The sequence below is a fragment of the Trypanosoma theileri genome, assembly GCF_002087225.1.
Source record: "Trypanosoma theileri isolate Edinburgh chromosome Unknown TM35_Tth_9_V1, whole genome shotgun sequence".
Classification (NCBI taxonomy): domain Eukaryota; phylum Euglenozoa; class Kinetoplastea; order Trypanosomatida; family Trypanosomatidae; genus Trypanosoma; species Trypanosoma theileri.
Window position 1 is genome coordinate 625,557 of NW_021639851.1, and position 15,852 is coordinate 641,408.

A 15,852-nucleotide genomic window follows, 5' to 3' on the forward strand; every position below is an offset into this window, starting at 1 on the left:
ATATATATATATATATATATATATATATATATATATATATACCTACTCCAATAGTGGAAATACAGTATTATTTCAGCAGCAACTACTTGCAAAACAAGAGATGCAAAATCAGGACAATAAAACAAGAGAGCAACTAGAAGAAAGGAGTAAAAAAAAAAAATAAAAATAATAATAATAATAATAATAATAATAATAATAATAATAATAATAATAATAATGTGGTTGTGTGCGTTAGTTTGAGACACACGTACGATAACACGAAATACCAAAGAAGCCAAAAAAAAAAAATAATAAATAATAAATAATAATAATAATAATAATAATACCTTATAATCTTTGTAAGAGAGTTCCTTGCAAGGAGATATTAACCTCTTCAGTGGATTCTGTTGGTGTAGTTAATGCATTCTCCAGCAATTCACGCAGTGATGACTCATTCCTTTTAGAAACTATTACTGTACCTTCTCCTTCTCTACTGTATACATGAGTGCCTTGTCCATTGCTTTCATTCCGCATCTCATACCCGAGTTGCCCAAGAGTCTCAGCGAGAAATCGATTTTCACGAAGTAATGCATCCAACTCTGATTGATAGCGAGACTCTGATTCCAGTAATACAGTTTGAATATGATCTCGTTCCAGTACTGCCTCTCTAAATCGTTTAGATTCTTCTTCTTTTTCCATTTTGCATTTTTCAAGTTGTTGCGATAAGATACGACTGCGTTCTTCTAATTCCTGTACTTTTATCTTATTCTTCTTCACTTCTATTATACTTTCTTCCTTCTTGTGATGATCATCTTTTTGCTGTTTGAGTGCAACAACTTCTACACTCTTTTTATTCAGCGCCTCAGCGAGTTGTATGACTTGTTTTGTTAACATTTCCTTTGTGGTTCGTAGTTCTTGTAACTCCTGCTGCTGCATCTTTAGTGTCTGTTCCGCCTCCTCCGCTACAGTACTCGCATGGGAAACACATTGCAGTGCAGTACGAAGTCGTTCTTGCAATGCAATAACACTATTATCCACAGTATTATTATTATTATTATTATTATTATTATTATTATTTTCTCTTCTCTGCGTATTCATCCCCATCGTTGTTGTATGAGGACTTTGATCTATTGACAACCCTGCTGCTGCTGCTGCCGTTTCTATTTCTTCCTTTTCTTCTTCTTCTTCTTTCTTTGATATTGTCTGGTGATCATCCATTCGCTGTGTAGATGTACTGAGAAAGTGAAACAACACCGCTGCCGTTCCATCTGCAAAAGACATTAATGCCGTGGCGACATTATTTTGCCGCACTGGTGGAAATAACGGGGCGAGACTTGTGATGGGACTCACAGTTGGAAGAACACTCAGTAATGAACACCCGGAAAGATGACCTCCTGCTATTATAGGAGATACTCCCACTCGAAGTAGTGTAATAGCATTTTTAAAGGAAGCCGCAGCGAGACAATAAGACATTATACCTGTTGTTTTATCTACAACTACTGAAAGCATTGATAATGCGGTAATACGTCCTTTATTCACATATAATGTATCGGCTGTGAGAACGGCATCTGCCACTCTACGCAGATACTCCCCATCCGAGAGTGTGGAATCTATACACGTATTCCTATTTCTACCTGTCCTTGTAGAGAAGGAAGTGGAATACGAAGATATATCTTCTCTGTTGGAATGACCATTATGTACAACGGTGAGAGGTGTGAAGGTGATAGATCCCTCTTCATCGCCAAGGCACAAAACAGTCGCCGCATCATCATCACCGCTGCCAACAAGAACAGCAGAAGAAGTTACTGTTGGACGTGCGGAAGTAATACGCTGCAGGGGTACATCTGCGTCTGCTAGCAGTTTCTCACTTCTCCCTGGTCCACCTAATGAAACACCATAAAGGATTCTTCGTTCTGTTGAGAAAAAAAATAGAAAATGACCTTGTGGATGTGTAAAGCTTATTGTGCTAGAACACCCCATCGCTACCGTCATCATACGTATTGGTGAAGATCTATATTCATCCTGTATACTGCAGATATTGGTTATATCTCGAATAACTTCATGTGTTTCGGCATGCCATTGTAATACCCGGTGATCATGACTCGCACTAAATACCCATTTCCCTGGTCCAGTAGCCAATAAGTGTACGGCTGCTCGATGTTTGTAAAGATAACAGATGGCTCTCCAATGTATTTGATGGGATCTTGATTTTTGTGTACGTGAACTCTTTCCACCCATTGCTTGTATTGATGATGATGATGATGATGATAATGATGTGGATACTTTTTCAATCATATGCATTCGATATACACCAATATGCCCAGAGGACCAACCCACCCAAACTTCTTCATTTCCCACAAGAGTAAAGGATTGGGCCATATTCACTGTAGGAGTTTGTTGAAGAGCTGCAGAAGAGAAGGCTGGTGTATTAACATCTGCAGGCGGCCGCAGGGACTCACTGCATGGATATTGCAGTTTACAGTTAAATGTTCTTAAATCACCTGTTTTTTTATCCGCCACTAATACAACAGGCATAGATGATAATGATAATGATAATGATGATGATAAGGTGGAAGACCATTCGTTAACATCGCCATTCTCTCTATCATCATTCTCTGTTATTCTCGTTGTTGTTGTAATAGGAAGTAGACTGCGTACATATCCCGGGGTATCAACTAGGAAGAACCAACTGCGATCTTGTGACTGTGGTGATTTGTTTATCATTACCACAACCTTCCACCTCACCCTCCCTTTTTGTTGTTGTCGAGGACAGTGCAGTTAACTCTGTGAGGATAGTGAATTGCATAAGAATAAATAAAAATAATAATTAATAATAAAGAGATTGTAAAAAAAAAAAAAAGGAAAAAAAAAGAAAGGACAAAATCAAAGCTCGTTTAACAGGGCTGAAGTAAGAAACCATATCAAGAGAGAATTATACTGTATACACACACATACACAAAACGAAAGAAAAAAAAAGAAAAATAGAATGAAAAAAAACAAAAAAACCATAACATGTCTATTTGGTTTTCTTCCTTTTAATCGAAACAAAGAAAAAAAAAAATAATAATAGTAATAACAAAAGATCAAAAGAAAAAAAAAAAAAAAAGAAAGCAAAATAAAACATAAAAAGAAAAAAAAGAGAAAAGACTGCACCTTAAAACAATAACTCCAATACTTACTCCGTTAAAACCCTATATACAAAGCAGAAATGGAGGATTGTCCCTCCACCCAACCCACACACTCCCAAAACTCCATTTATCTTCACAATCACCTGAGATGATTGGATTTACCATCTAAGGCAGGAACAAAACCGTGATCCTTCGCTTGGGATAAAAAGAGGGTTTTCCTTCAAACTCTTCTGATGTTTTTTGCCTAAAACATGTTCAACCATACGATGCCACAACACTGGAGTATCGCAGGCATAACAGTAATTTAACACCGGAGGAAGTAATAAATGTCGCACCTCCTTATCATTTTCCACTCGTTTGTGTAATTCTCGTAAACGGCCTAATGAAGCCACACGGCGACCAGCATCACGTCGCTCTACAAGTTCAGCAACATCTTCCACACAATCAGTAAAACATACATCTTGATATTTCAGTAAACATCTCAAATCTACAAAATCTTTCATTACGGAAGTTAAAACACTAATAGTTCTTGTTGCTATCTCATCATTACTATCATCTAAACCTCTCAAACACTGTTCAACTGCCATAGCGGTAGCCTCAAGTGTTGATACACCTGTTTCTCTAGTTCTTTTTCTAAGAGCCTTAAAAAGTGAAGTATATGTACCATCAACGGATAAAGCCACACGGGGAATACTACGAGGAATGTGTCGATTTAAAGAAGTTGCTTGTCCCCATGTTCCATCTGAGAGAAGTAAGTGAACCTTTTTCCTGCGTGGAAGATCACGGACAAAGTCCTCCAGGAAGAGAGCACCAGGTTCTGGGTAAAGTGAGATGGTAAAAGGACGGTTATTATAATCATTATCCTCTTCATGAATATTATCCTCATCATTATTATTATTATTAATATTAACATCAAAATTAATAACATCAGTAGTAGTAGCAGGATCAGCAGAAGTATCTGCCAAAGTCTGTAAGTAAAGATCATCTTCTTTTACTCCCCAAACACGAATGGGTGCGCCTAAAATAAACGCGGCAATATGTCCAGAATTAGTTCCCCGCATAACTTCTCCCACGTGCAAGACCATCGTCACATCCACTTCAGAAGTTCGCTGTTGGGAAGAAATCTGTTCACGATACTCTTCCATTTTTGAGCAAAAACACATATCTTTTGGGAACCAACACCATAAACATAAATTACTCTGTGCAGATGCCCACATACGTGTTGAGAGACGTCGACGCACAGACGCCCGATAACGTTCTTCAAAAGGAAGTGATGCGATATGTGCTTTCCACTCTGGTGTTTCTGTGGAATGAAAATAGACGGCCTCTGGTGTGTTTGGTGGTGGGAGTTCAATTCTCTCTGAGGTGCCGTACTGCGGCAGTCCGGCGTAGGCAACCAGCCGGAGCATAGATTCCTTGTATGGATTCATTCTCAGAGATTATTTTTTTTTTTCTTTTTTTTTTTCCTTCCTGTAATAGCGTCCTCTCTCTCTCTCTCTCTCTCTCACTGTTCCTTTCTTTCGTTCTTTCTTTTTCTTATTTTCTCTTTTTTCCTTTCATTCGTAAAATAAAGAAATAGTAACATACCACACGGAAAAAGAAGAAGAAGAAGAAAAAAAAAAAGGAAAAGGTGGTGGAAATAGTAGAATAAAAATAACAGGATAGAATGATAAGAAGTCAATGATAACAATTACCCTCAAGAGGAAGTTAAGGTACGATAACACACCTCCCCCGTCATTCTATTAATAATCTTTATGCTACAAGCATTTATTTCATCCATAATTGGATGCATAAAAGAGTAAATAAATAAAAAAAGAGAACAAACCAAACAACGACAACAGTAACAACAACAACAAAAAAAAAGAAAATATTCTCTGTTTCTGTGAATAATTTTTAGAAAGGATCATTATTCTTTCCCTTTCCCATGGCATACAGGGCACTCTCTTCCTTTTCCACGTCTAGACTTGTTAAGTCGAACAGCAAGAGTTGCTTCCCATTCATGTCCACAAGCCATACACAACCACCACAACTTTGTCTGATCTGTTGGTTTAACTTGACTTGGTTTTAAGTCTCCATTTTTTAATGGATGCCATTCTTGTAATAATCCATTTTCATCTTTACTAAAGTCAGCATGAAGATTTAAGAGTGAACATGATGGACACTTTGCCTTCTCAGCTACCATATCTTTAATACGAGCCTGAAAACTAGTACTACAGGTTGGACAACGCCAATAGGCTGATTTGTTACTACTTGTAGTTACGGTTTTAGGATCTATACAAGGGTCATTCAGTGAGTGATCCCAGAGTTGAACAAGTCGACTTCCCAAACATGGATTACGTCGCTTCTCACATTGTTGACATTTTGTACGTAAACAAGTACGTACAAAGATACCACTTTTCCACCTAAAATCACATTCTACACATTTCCACCATACCACAGAAGCACTATCCACTAAAACTTCATCCACCGGTTCTTTATTAGCCTCCATATCGTATTCTATTGCTAAATCTGGGAAACGGTCTATTAAAAGACGACTTTCTTCTTCCTGTAATGATATCATACCTTCACTATTTGATGATTGACCTGAAACTCGATCATCACTTTCTCCGTCTCCTTCTTCTTCTTCTAATTCACCACTCTCTTTAAGAGATGACCGACGACGATGACGACGTTCAACTTGTGTATCTTCATCATCAGCATCTAACATATTTGAAACCATCTTCTCATTTTGTTCTTCTTCCCTCCATATACCTGCACCTTCATCTATATAATTTCCAGACTCATCTGTAAATACACCTATAGAGTCTTCTTCCTTTTCTTCTTCTTCTTGAGGAGCACGTTGGATACGCTTTGTTCTCTTACCCTTAGCAAGAGTTCTTTCTTTTCCTTCTAGAGTATTATCAGTGTCATTCTCTTTTTCTTCAACTTTCTTTCTTCGACTCTGCTTTGTTTGCTTTGCATTTTTCAAAGTATTTGCAGAAGTTGCAGCCCCTCTTACTACAGTACAGAGAGCACTACTTCCACGGCAAAACAAGGGAGTTTTACTGCCTGTAATACCGCCTATCAATATTGTTTTTGTTTTTGTTGTTGCGATCGTTATTTCTGGTGTGAAGAGTCGTCTAATGAGTACACGTCGCATTGCGATTCCACCGAGATGAATTTCGTTTCTTTGTTTCTTTGTTTTTTTCTCTTTTTTCCTTTTCCTTTTTTCTTTTATGACTAACCTCTCGAGGTCACGCTGTAGGAAAATAATAAAAAAGAAAAAAAAAAGAATGAATAAAAAAATATATATAATAATAAAAATAACAATAATAATAACAATCAAAAAGGATAAAGAAAAAAGGAGAATCCAAAAAAAAAAAAAAAAGAAACAAAACCTTAAGTCAAGAAGAGATGAACTAAGACTCCTCAGAACGCACGCAAAATAATAATAATAATAAAAGAATCAAAAGAATCAAAAGAAGAAAAGAAAAAAATGACAATTATTACCCACTTGTGGTACGCTCAAAGAGAAGAAGACCCAAGGGAATATTAAGAATTACATTCTAACCGACATTTTCTTTATCAAACAATTCATTCTTTAGATCTCCTCCTCCCTCCCCCTTTTTTTTCTTTTCCTTTTTTTAATCCCTTTATAAATATAAAAAAAAGGGTACTCAATATATTTGTAACTCTCATTTAAGGCAATGGAATGAGGAAAATGGAAGAATACCAAGTCTCGCACTGTTAGTTGACATTATTATTTATAAATATTCACATTAGTACTCCATTCCGTTTTCGTTTATTTCCTTACGTCGCCCCTCACTTTTAAAAAACAAAAAAAAAAACTTTCAAGTTTATTTTCTCTTCTTTTCGTTATTATAACATATAAAAAAAAAAAATCTACAATAAAATGTGGTGTACGCAGCATCGTAAGCTGCAGTTGTGTTCACCCGCTGCTGACTGACCTCCCCCATCCATTCATTTCTTTCTCTCTTTTCTTTCTTTCATTCTTTCTTTTCTTCCTACTGACTCCCTACTAAATATATTTCCCTCTCGTTAATTGATGACTATCATATTATTTGTAGAGTTACAGGATTTTAGAGAGTGGATAGCATCAGCAAAAATGTTGAGAAAAAGGGAAGAAGAAGAAAAAGAAGAAAAAGAAAATAATAACTAAAATGAGATCCCGAAAACGAACGCGGGTGAAAAAATATATCCTAGAAAAGTCAACTGCTCGTCTTAAGGGGAAAAACATAATAAATTAAAAAAAAAGAAAAAAAAAACATTCGTCAGACGTTATTGATAAGAAGAAAAAAAAGTATAGACATGAGAAGGGTCTGTCCAGCCCCAAACGCCAACCCACAAGAAAAAAAAAAAAAAAAAGTACAATGAGGTCGGTCAAGAATATAGGGAAAAAAAAATAAAATAAAATAAACAAAAAAAAGGGAAAAGAAGAAAGGACGAACACATATAAGAAAGGTAAAGAGAAATTTCTATACCTGATTGGTCACCACTTGATCATATAGGGAAAACTTCACATCATACCAATGGCGGTCAAGAGCCCTCCATTTTCCCAGTACTTGCATGACGTGCCCTGGGGCAATCCCAACATTATCAATAAAGCGCATCACACGAAGATGAATATCCTTGTTTTTATCATCAACTTTATCCACAGCACTCTGTACCTCATCTGAAACCTTCTGATGATCTCTTTCGTTCAACTTTTGTATTTCCTTCGAGTGATATTTTTCATTAAGTTTATTAACAATGTTCTCTTGGACTTCCATACAGTGAAGAAGATTATCAAACTCTTGTTTATTAATAGATCCTTCTTCATTCTCTTCATTTTTTTTACTTATGGGAGATACGGATGTACTTGCTATTGTTGAAGGAAGAATAAACTCTGAATGCTCAGATTGTACTGAAGTTGAGCCTCTAGCAGGTCGAACCCACACTTTAAACTCATCTTTTTGTCTTGTTATCTTATGTGCAGAAGGAATTCCATTTTCTTTTTGTACAGTCGGTTGAGGAAGAACCTTGCGCGCTTGGGGCATCGAAATTCCTGGTTCTAACATTATTGAACCAGGACTCTCAGATGAAGAACGACGTTGACGAGCATAAACAGAGTTTGGAGGTGTCATTTGATTATTAGATACAGCCAAAATAGAGTACATAGAAGATCTTTGGGAAACACTTGGTGTGTAATTTCCAGCCATTGTTAAATGTGGATATGCCCTTGGGGTATTATTACGCATCGGTGTATCATTATTAACAGGATGAGATGGTAAAATTTTCCTTGTATCTGAACCTGTCTTTTCCAATAATAAGTTCATAAGAACAGCCAAAACAACTCGTGGATCATCTCCACCGTATTCGGTTGAGCTTGGCATATTCATAGGTGGATGTTGTAATGCTTCTGTCTTTATATGTTCCACAACTTCCCGTCGACGAAGTGTTTTTCCACACAAGAGAGGACATAAAACTTCTTCTTCTGTACACATATATCGATGTCTTGCCAAATCTTCAGAACGAGAAAAGGTCATATTACACTTATGACAAACCAGAGAATCCGGAAGGAGAGGTGTTTGTCGTTGAGAGACATCATTACTTCTTCCTTTATAAGGTGTTTGACGTCCTGAGGAGCCAATACTCCGACTTCGCCGTAGTGCTGCACAGTGAAGTTCGTGTCTCTCAAGCATTTCTCTTCCACGGCACATATAACCACAAGGCACTCCTGTTCGTGGATTCACATGTTGACAGTAAAGTGGTTTTAATGAACACTGCGCATCATGTTCAGCGACTGTGCCTGGTTGCAAAGAAAGATAACAATATTTACACCGCAGTGGTGAGGCATAACTTCGATGAGGTGATGCGGTTGAAAGTCCTTTAACTCGTGGTGAGTCTTGATAAGATCTACGTGGTGTGGATTGTGAAGGTACTGCTGAGTTCTCACCATTAGCCAAAACTGCTGGTGTGGTCTGCGGGAATGTGTAACTGCTGCGTTGAGAGGCTCTTGGGGTTCTGTAGTTCTCCTGTACAGGCGGAGTAGCCGTATCTGCTGGCAGTTGTTGTTGTTGTTGTTGAGATAATGGTCTTCCTGCGGCGATAGGACTTCGTGTGTGGGATCGAGGATTATACATATTAACTCACAGTGATGATAACAGTTCTTTCGCTACCTCTTTTCTCTTTTTTCTTTTCTGTTTTTTTTTTTTTTTTTTTTTTTTTTGTTCGTATTCGCCTCTTTTCTTGTAAAATTCTAGTTTTTTTTTTTTCATGTGTATATGTGTGTGATGAAAGGGTATACACCATGAAGAGAATGATTAGAGTAGAAAGAAAAACAGAGAGAGGGGAAGAAAAAGAAATGATAGCTGTGTAGGCAAAGGCTTTGTGTAAGAGGTCTTTCTCTCTCTCTCTCTAATACTATCTCTCAGCAAGTAGTAACTTTCCTCATCATATTAAACTTAAAAAGGAATAGTTATAAATATGTGGTAGAAGATATAAGAATTATAAGAATAGTTAGAAAAAAAGTATTTACAACGATCGCCTTAAAAGACGACTGAAAACACCAGCAAACTAAGGGCAATGTGCACTCTCCTTCTTCTGCTCGTTAATGTTTGCTCCACTTTTTTTTTTTTACTTTTTCCTTTCCTTTTTCCTCAAACCCTTCATTATATCTTTTTTTTTTTTGTAAATTTATCTCGCCAGATTATTATCATTTTGTTTTTCTTTAAACAAAAACAACAAACAACCACCACTACTACTACAACAACAAAACACAATAATTTATTCCTCGCACTTCTCCCTTTTTCATACGCTTATTACTTTTTTTTTTTTTTTACACCTATCCTTCTTTCCTTTCTCTGTCTTTAATTGTTTTAATAATATATAGTTATATATATATATATATATATATATATATAGATAGATATAGATATATAGAGAGATATATAGATGCCCCTTTAAAAGAAAAAGAAATACGGGGTAATATCTCCTCGATAACTCTTTACGGACGCTTCATGATAAAATAAATAAAAACACTCATATCAACAAAAATAACGAATAAAAGGCGAGAGAGAAGAAAAAAAGAAAAGAAAGAAAAAAAGAGAGGCTAGACTGATGGGATACAATCTCAATATCTACCAGACTTCATAGCATCATACATGTCTTTATGCACGATACGTTTTTCCTTCTTTGCAGGACGAAGTCCCGCTGGCACCGCAGCGAGTACTGTATTCTTTATAAGTTTCCCTCGAGGTACCCATTTTGGTAATGGTCTATTGTTATCCATCGTCATATATACTACAACAGTGATGGTGAGAGCAACGGATAAACCTGCGATAACTCCTATTCCCAATACACTCTTCTCATCTGAACCGGGTTTATGTGTACCACTTCGATCTGGTGGTCCATAACGACTACGTTGTGTTAGCATTGGATCTACATGCATCATTCGACAAAATGTACTTGTACTGACAATCCCTGTTGTAATAGTAGCCTTTACAATAACTTCTACATTTGTAGCTACATTAATAGCACCAGGAATAAAGGCGAAAGCAAATGGTACATTCGATACTTCTTCTGGATTTACTGCTGGACCAGTTGATATTGTGCTATTTACAACTCTATTTTTCAAATCTCTGTAATTGAGAAAAGGATGTGTGTACATCCACCAATAACCCAAAGTTCTTGGTGGGACCACTGGAACTCCAGTAACGGGATCTTGATAAAACAAATACACAGTGGTTTCATTATAGCGTAAGGAAATAGAATGTACATTCACCTGTGATGTATTCACACTAGGGAGTTGTAAGAATACGGTAGCCCATCCACTTGGTCCAAAGGTAGAACTAAGTGAATCCATGCAGAGAGGACCACGAGTGGCTGTACTGAACTCAAATGGAGAATCTGGAAGTGAAGTACCGAGAGGATCCAACACAGGCCAATAGTCTGAACCTCGACAAACACCCAATCCACCTTCAGCAGCATACGAATCTTGGGATAAACGAGTAACATACATAGAAAGATCCATTACCACATCGTGTTTGGTACCATCTGTCATTAGTAATTGTAATACGACACGTCCTTCATAATTAAAAGCTCGTTGAAGTGCATTAGAAAGAGCATTACTACCAATAACTACACCACGAATAGTAATATTTTGAAATGATGTTGCACATCGAGAGGGTGTTGAAAAACCTGAACGATTGTATACATGCATTTTATTAGGTGGACATGTTGTATTCATAGCAGGACCTTTTCGTAGTTCAACACGAGCTGTACCTGTTGGACAATCACCAGATGGGAATTCACCTGTATATGTTGATGTAGCATATTTTCCTTCAGCTCTACAAACTGTTTTATTTCCTTTACACGTGGGGCATTGTTCAAAACTTGGTGCTATCCAATCTTGTGTAATCCACTTAAATCCAATAACGTGACGATCTTCTGCATAACTTGTTTCCATATCATCTGTAACATAAGGGTGTAATAAAAGATTAACTCCAAAAGCTCGATCTCCATTTTCTGTATATTCAAAAAACTCTGAATCAATAGAAAAAGGTGCTGGTGTTACTTTATTTACAACAATAAATTGTTGAAGATTAAATATAATATCATGTGCTTCATAATGACTATCAAAGCTACGCGCAGGTTCAATCCATGAGTTTGCACGAACCCCTTGAGATATAACTGTACCTTTAATCTGTCTGTCTCCAACAAAATACCATACCGGACTACCATCAGATTTACGAAGATCTTCTAATAAGGCATAAGGAAATGTTCCTGTCCAAGTGGCATCACAGTCATCAATATCAATTTCCCAACGACCAGCAACAGTTCCTTTTGGTGTAGCAGGAGTAAGTAATGGGGCATAATGACAAGAGTCAACAAAAGTATCACATCCAATATGTTTTCCACCAAATTTCTGATACCACGATTTTCCCTTGTTATATAAAGAACCTACAGATCCGGTTCCAGTTCCATTTCCAAGCGTTTTCCAATGCCAAACATCTTCACCCATGCCGATAGTACCTTGATGTTGTAAACAACTTAATTCAAACCCCAAGGAATCTGCTGCTACTACACCTTCAAAATCCTTTGGTTCAAAATATTTACCCACCATACGATCAAAAGGTTCAAAAGTTGGAAACCTTACACCAAGATTTCCAATAATAGTGTAAACAGTAATTATAATAGAGTTATTTGACCAAACCACTTGAAGACCATCAACAGCCTGACCATCACGTCTAGCATAACCAGCCCCAGGAGTATTATCCCACATAGCTGGTTTAGGATACGTCTTCCATGCTTTTTCATTACACGTTCCACGGCACTTAATCTGCGGATTCGTTATTTCAGCTGTCGGAGGCTCTGTAGAGGAAGATCCATGTTCATTTCCATTAGGAGGTAATGTCCATTCGTTACTTACAATTATGTATGCGTTACCTTTACAGTACAACTTGTTAAGACAATACATGTTAAAAGAGAAACTGTAGGATCCTTCTAATCTCCCTGGACGATATAGAAAGTCACCAATAGGGGTCATATCCAAATTACCTTCTTTAGGTCCATCAATAAGAGAAAAATAACGACCATACACACATGGATCTTGTCCTGGCATACCATTTAGAGAGTTACTGATAGCTACACCAGGTGCTGTTTGATAATAATAGACATTGGCACAAGATGGAATAGGTTCAGGTGTTACTGATGGAGTGGTAGGAGACTCAGTGCTTGCAACATCGATGTAAGATGTAATAGTGACTTGGGTACGACATCGAAATTCAGTTTTGCACATAACATCAACAGGTATAACATCTATACTTTCTTCCTCTGGGGCAAAATAGTGAAAATCACCAATAAGATTAATTTGAAATCTTTTGGCATAATCTAAAGAAGATAAATTGTACGTTATGACACTACAATTTTGTAATTCTACATACAAAGAACCTCGTAATTGCTTTCCTGTTGGTACAGTATAATTAAATTCCTTATTACACATCACAACAGGAGTGGTAGTCGGACTTTGGGTAGTTTCAGGAGTTGGCGCTTTCGTTGAAGAAGGACGAAGTTCGTTTGTAATAATAAATCCTATTGTGACATCACACAAACTCTCTTCATCACAGTATAAGCGAGCATCCACAATAACATCTCCTTCATTTTCTGGTGCATTAAATGTAAATGAAACACCATCGTAAAACTGAAAAGCATTCATGACAGTTTGAGAACGAACACGTCCTGTTAAAACGCCATTACAGGATGTACGAGTATTGAGTGTTGCGTTAAACACTGAAGCAGGTTTCACATCATACAATATTTTGCTTTCTGAACATGGGGCAGCATCTTCATGAATCCATATTTGCATGGCACCAGCACACAACACTTGTCGATTGCAGGATACTTGATAAGGAAGTGTCACATTCCCTTCAAAATCTTCACTAGGTGAAGAGTACACAAATTGCATGCCATTTGGATCAAGTAACGCAGCCACTCCAACATTAGGTTGTGTTATGGAAGCCTTGAAACCATCAGGGCACGCAACTTGCACGGCAGTTGTGGGGAGAGTTCCAAGTGTAGATTTACCAGGGGACAACTTTAGCTGATACTCTTCCATAGATACCGCACACGGAGGGTACATCGGCGCCGCTGTCGATGTTGTCGTTGTTGTTGTTGTTGTTGTAAATGATGAATCCCCTTCATTACTTGTATCAATCACATATTGTACTTCGGCGTGGCACACCTCTGCCCCGCCGCATTGCGCTGCGAGAGTGAAGTTGACTGTCTCCGGCAGTGTTCCCTCCGCCACGGCGCCGAAGAGATAATTCCACCCGCCGGTGAGCAGCAGGAGGTGCGGGGCCGGCGGCGGCTGCAGGACCGCCAGCGATGCGGGCGCGCCATTCGCACAGCCGCCCGCTGCGGAGCTGACGGAATGAAAAGACGACTCGCCCGGCGCCGTGCGGTACTCGCGATGGTGCTCGGCGCAGTACTCCACCGCCACGGCCGGCCACACCGTGCAGAGAAGAAGGGAAAGAAGAAAGCCCCACATGCCGTTATTTAGATCTAATCAAAGTGCGGGTAAACAGGACTATTATATTGTTACGGATGTGGTGGTTGTGTGTGTGTGTGTGTGTGTGTGTGTGTGTGTGAAAGCGTTGAACAAATAAAGGAGCATTAGTACAAAAAAAAAACAGCAGAAACAGAAAAAAAAGCAGATTAACAAACAATTAAAGAGTATACTCCACATCATACATAATCACCTACATTCTAGAATCGAAAAACAACCAAAAGAAAAAAAAAAAAAACCGTCCCAAACACAAACGCAGAAAAAAAGAGAATATATAGGGTAAGAGACACATATCCATTGCTATCCCTAAGAAAGGTGCAATGAAAGCAGAAGCGACACAATTACCACACATAAAAGGTGGAAAACACTTGTTTTTCCTATATATTCTTTACTCATCTCAACAACCGTTCACGTTTTTCCCCGAGATCTGCATTCATTTCTTTTTTCTTCCCTTCAACGCAATCTTATATTCGCATGACATTCACTTATTTCTTCCCTGTTTTAACTATCGTCTTATCATTCATTTTCGCCCTTATATTTTTGTCGCTCAAACACTCGCGTCCACATTATCAATCAAGAGAAGGTGCATTCAAAAAAAAAAAAAAAGTATTTCCTTTCACTTTATCTGTCGGAAATAGAGCATAGTACAATACTGGAAAGCGATCAGTGGTTTCTGGATACCAAAAACAAAGAGGATAGTCTCTGATAGCAACAAAAATCACAAATAAAAAGCATTCCCTTATTTCGTTACCCGTGGGAAATGAAGTAAAAAAAAAAAAAAAAAATGCAAGGTGATTAGTGGTTTCAAGATACCAAAAGCAAAGAGAAACCATTTCTGGGAGCAAAATAAATTAGAAAGCAAATGTATTGCCAATTAACCATCAAAGGCGATAACTACGTCAATGAAGACAGGCCACCTCTACATGACGTTTTCCCTTGTTTGTTTCGTTATTTCTTCGTGAACCCTTTTCCCGTACTCTGTCATTCATACACACGCGTATATGTATACATATTTATGTTATTCTTTTCTTTTCTCAAGATGCACCTCACTCATATGAAGGCCACTCCTATTTCACGGTGTCTTCTCTAAACCGGTGCGACACACAGACCGACTCTTTACATCTCCCAGTTCTTCTCAACTACTTTGTAAGAAGAGTGAAGCCACGCACGTTCTCCAACGCAGCCTGTGCCTTTTTCAATGCCTCCATCATCGTTGTCGTGGCTTTACGCTGCGTTGCCACTTCAGGAGACTCTGCAAGCAAATCGTGAATGTTCTGATCGGTATACAGTTGTTTCACGAGTCTTGCGTACACTTCCTCCCGTAGTTTTGTAATCATAAGCAATGTAATGGCTTTGGGAACCTGGTCAGCGACAGTGCCCTTAACAATCGTGAAGTATCCCTCCACCATCTCTCGGATAGCATCGTTAATGTGCCGTTCGTGTAACGACATGTTGTTGCCCAACATAATCGTTGACGGCACATCCTCCATATTCTTTCTTTCTCCATTACTCAGCAGAGCTTCAAAAATACCCTTTTTATTATTTTCCCCTCTATCTTTTCCATCTGGACTGCAGTATGTTTGCTGCTGGTCTTTCTTTTCTGGATCCGATCCAAATACTTTTATGAAAGCCCGCTGTGCAAGTTCCTCCATCATTGGATGTTTCACATTGATGAAACCACGTTCAGCAGCTATGATTGTT

General features: G+C 38.0%; 6 protein-coding genes across 6 annotated transcripts; all 6 read right to left on the bottom strand.

The window, feature by feature from the left end:
• Positions 1–327: 327 nt before the first annotated feature.
• On the bottom strand, positions 328–2,703 carry TM35_000093390 (uncharacterized protein; the record flags this gene model as incomplete). Its single annotated transcript, XM_029024578.1, has 1 exon — positions 328–2,703. The coding sequence occupies one exon, from the start codon at positions 2,701–2,703 to the stop codon at positions 328–330; it is 2,376 nt and encodes a 791-aa protein (XP_028884355.1).
• A 562-nt stretch (positions 2,704–3,265) lies between these two features.
• Positions 3,266–4,537, bottom strand: TM35_000093400 (uncharacterized protein; the record flags this gene model as incomplete). Its single annotated transcript, XM_029024579.1, has 1 exon — positions 3,266–4,537. One exon carries the CDS (start codon positions 4,535–4,537, stop codon positions 3,266–3,268), a length of 1,272 nt encoding a protein of 423 aa, XP_028884356.1.
• Positions 4,538–5,013: 476 nt separating this feature from the next.
• TM35_000093410 (uncharacterized protein) lies at positions 5,014–6,246 on the bottom strand (the record flags this gene model as incomplete). The annotated part of the gene is made up of 1 exon (XM_029024580.1): positions 5,014–6,246. One exon carries the CDS (start codon positions 6,244–6,246, stop codon positions 5,014–5,016), a length of 1,233 nt encoding a protein of 410 aa, XP_028884357.1.
• A 1,336-nt stretch (positions 6,247–7,582) lies between these two features.
• On the bottom strand, positions 7,583–9,229 carry TM35_000093420 (uncharacterized protein; the record flags this gene model as incomplete). The annotated part of the gene is made up of 1 exon (XM_029024581.1): positions 7,583–9,229. The coding sequence occupies one exon, from the start codon at positions 9,227–9,229 to the stop codon at positions 7,583–7,585; it is 1,647 nt and encodes a 548-aa protein (XP_028884358.1).
• Positions 9,230–10,218: 989 nt separating this feature from the next.
• Positions 10,219–14,133, bottom strand: TM35_000093430 (uncharacterized protein; the record flags this gene model as incomplete). The annotated part of the gene is made up of 1 exon (XM_029024582.1): positions 10,219–14,133. The coding sequence occupies one exon, from the start codon at positions 14,131–14,133 to the stop codon at positions 10,219–10,221; it is 3,915 nt and encodes a 1,304-aa protein (XP_028884359.1).
• A 1,157-nt stretch (positions 14,134–15,290) lies between these two features.
• TM35_000093440 (putative dynamin, putative,vacuolar sortin protein 1) lies at positions 15,291–15,806 on the bottom strand (the record flags this gene model as incomplete). Its single annotated transcript, XM_029024583.1, has 1 exon — positions 15,291–15,806. The coding sequence occupies one exon, from the start codon at positions 15,804–15,806 to the stop codon at positions 15,291–15,293; it is 516 nt and encodes a 171-aa protein (XP_028884360.1).
• Positions 15,807–15,852: the final 46 nt, after the last annotated feature.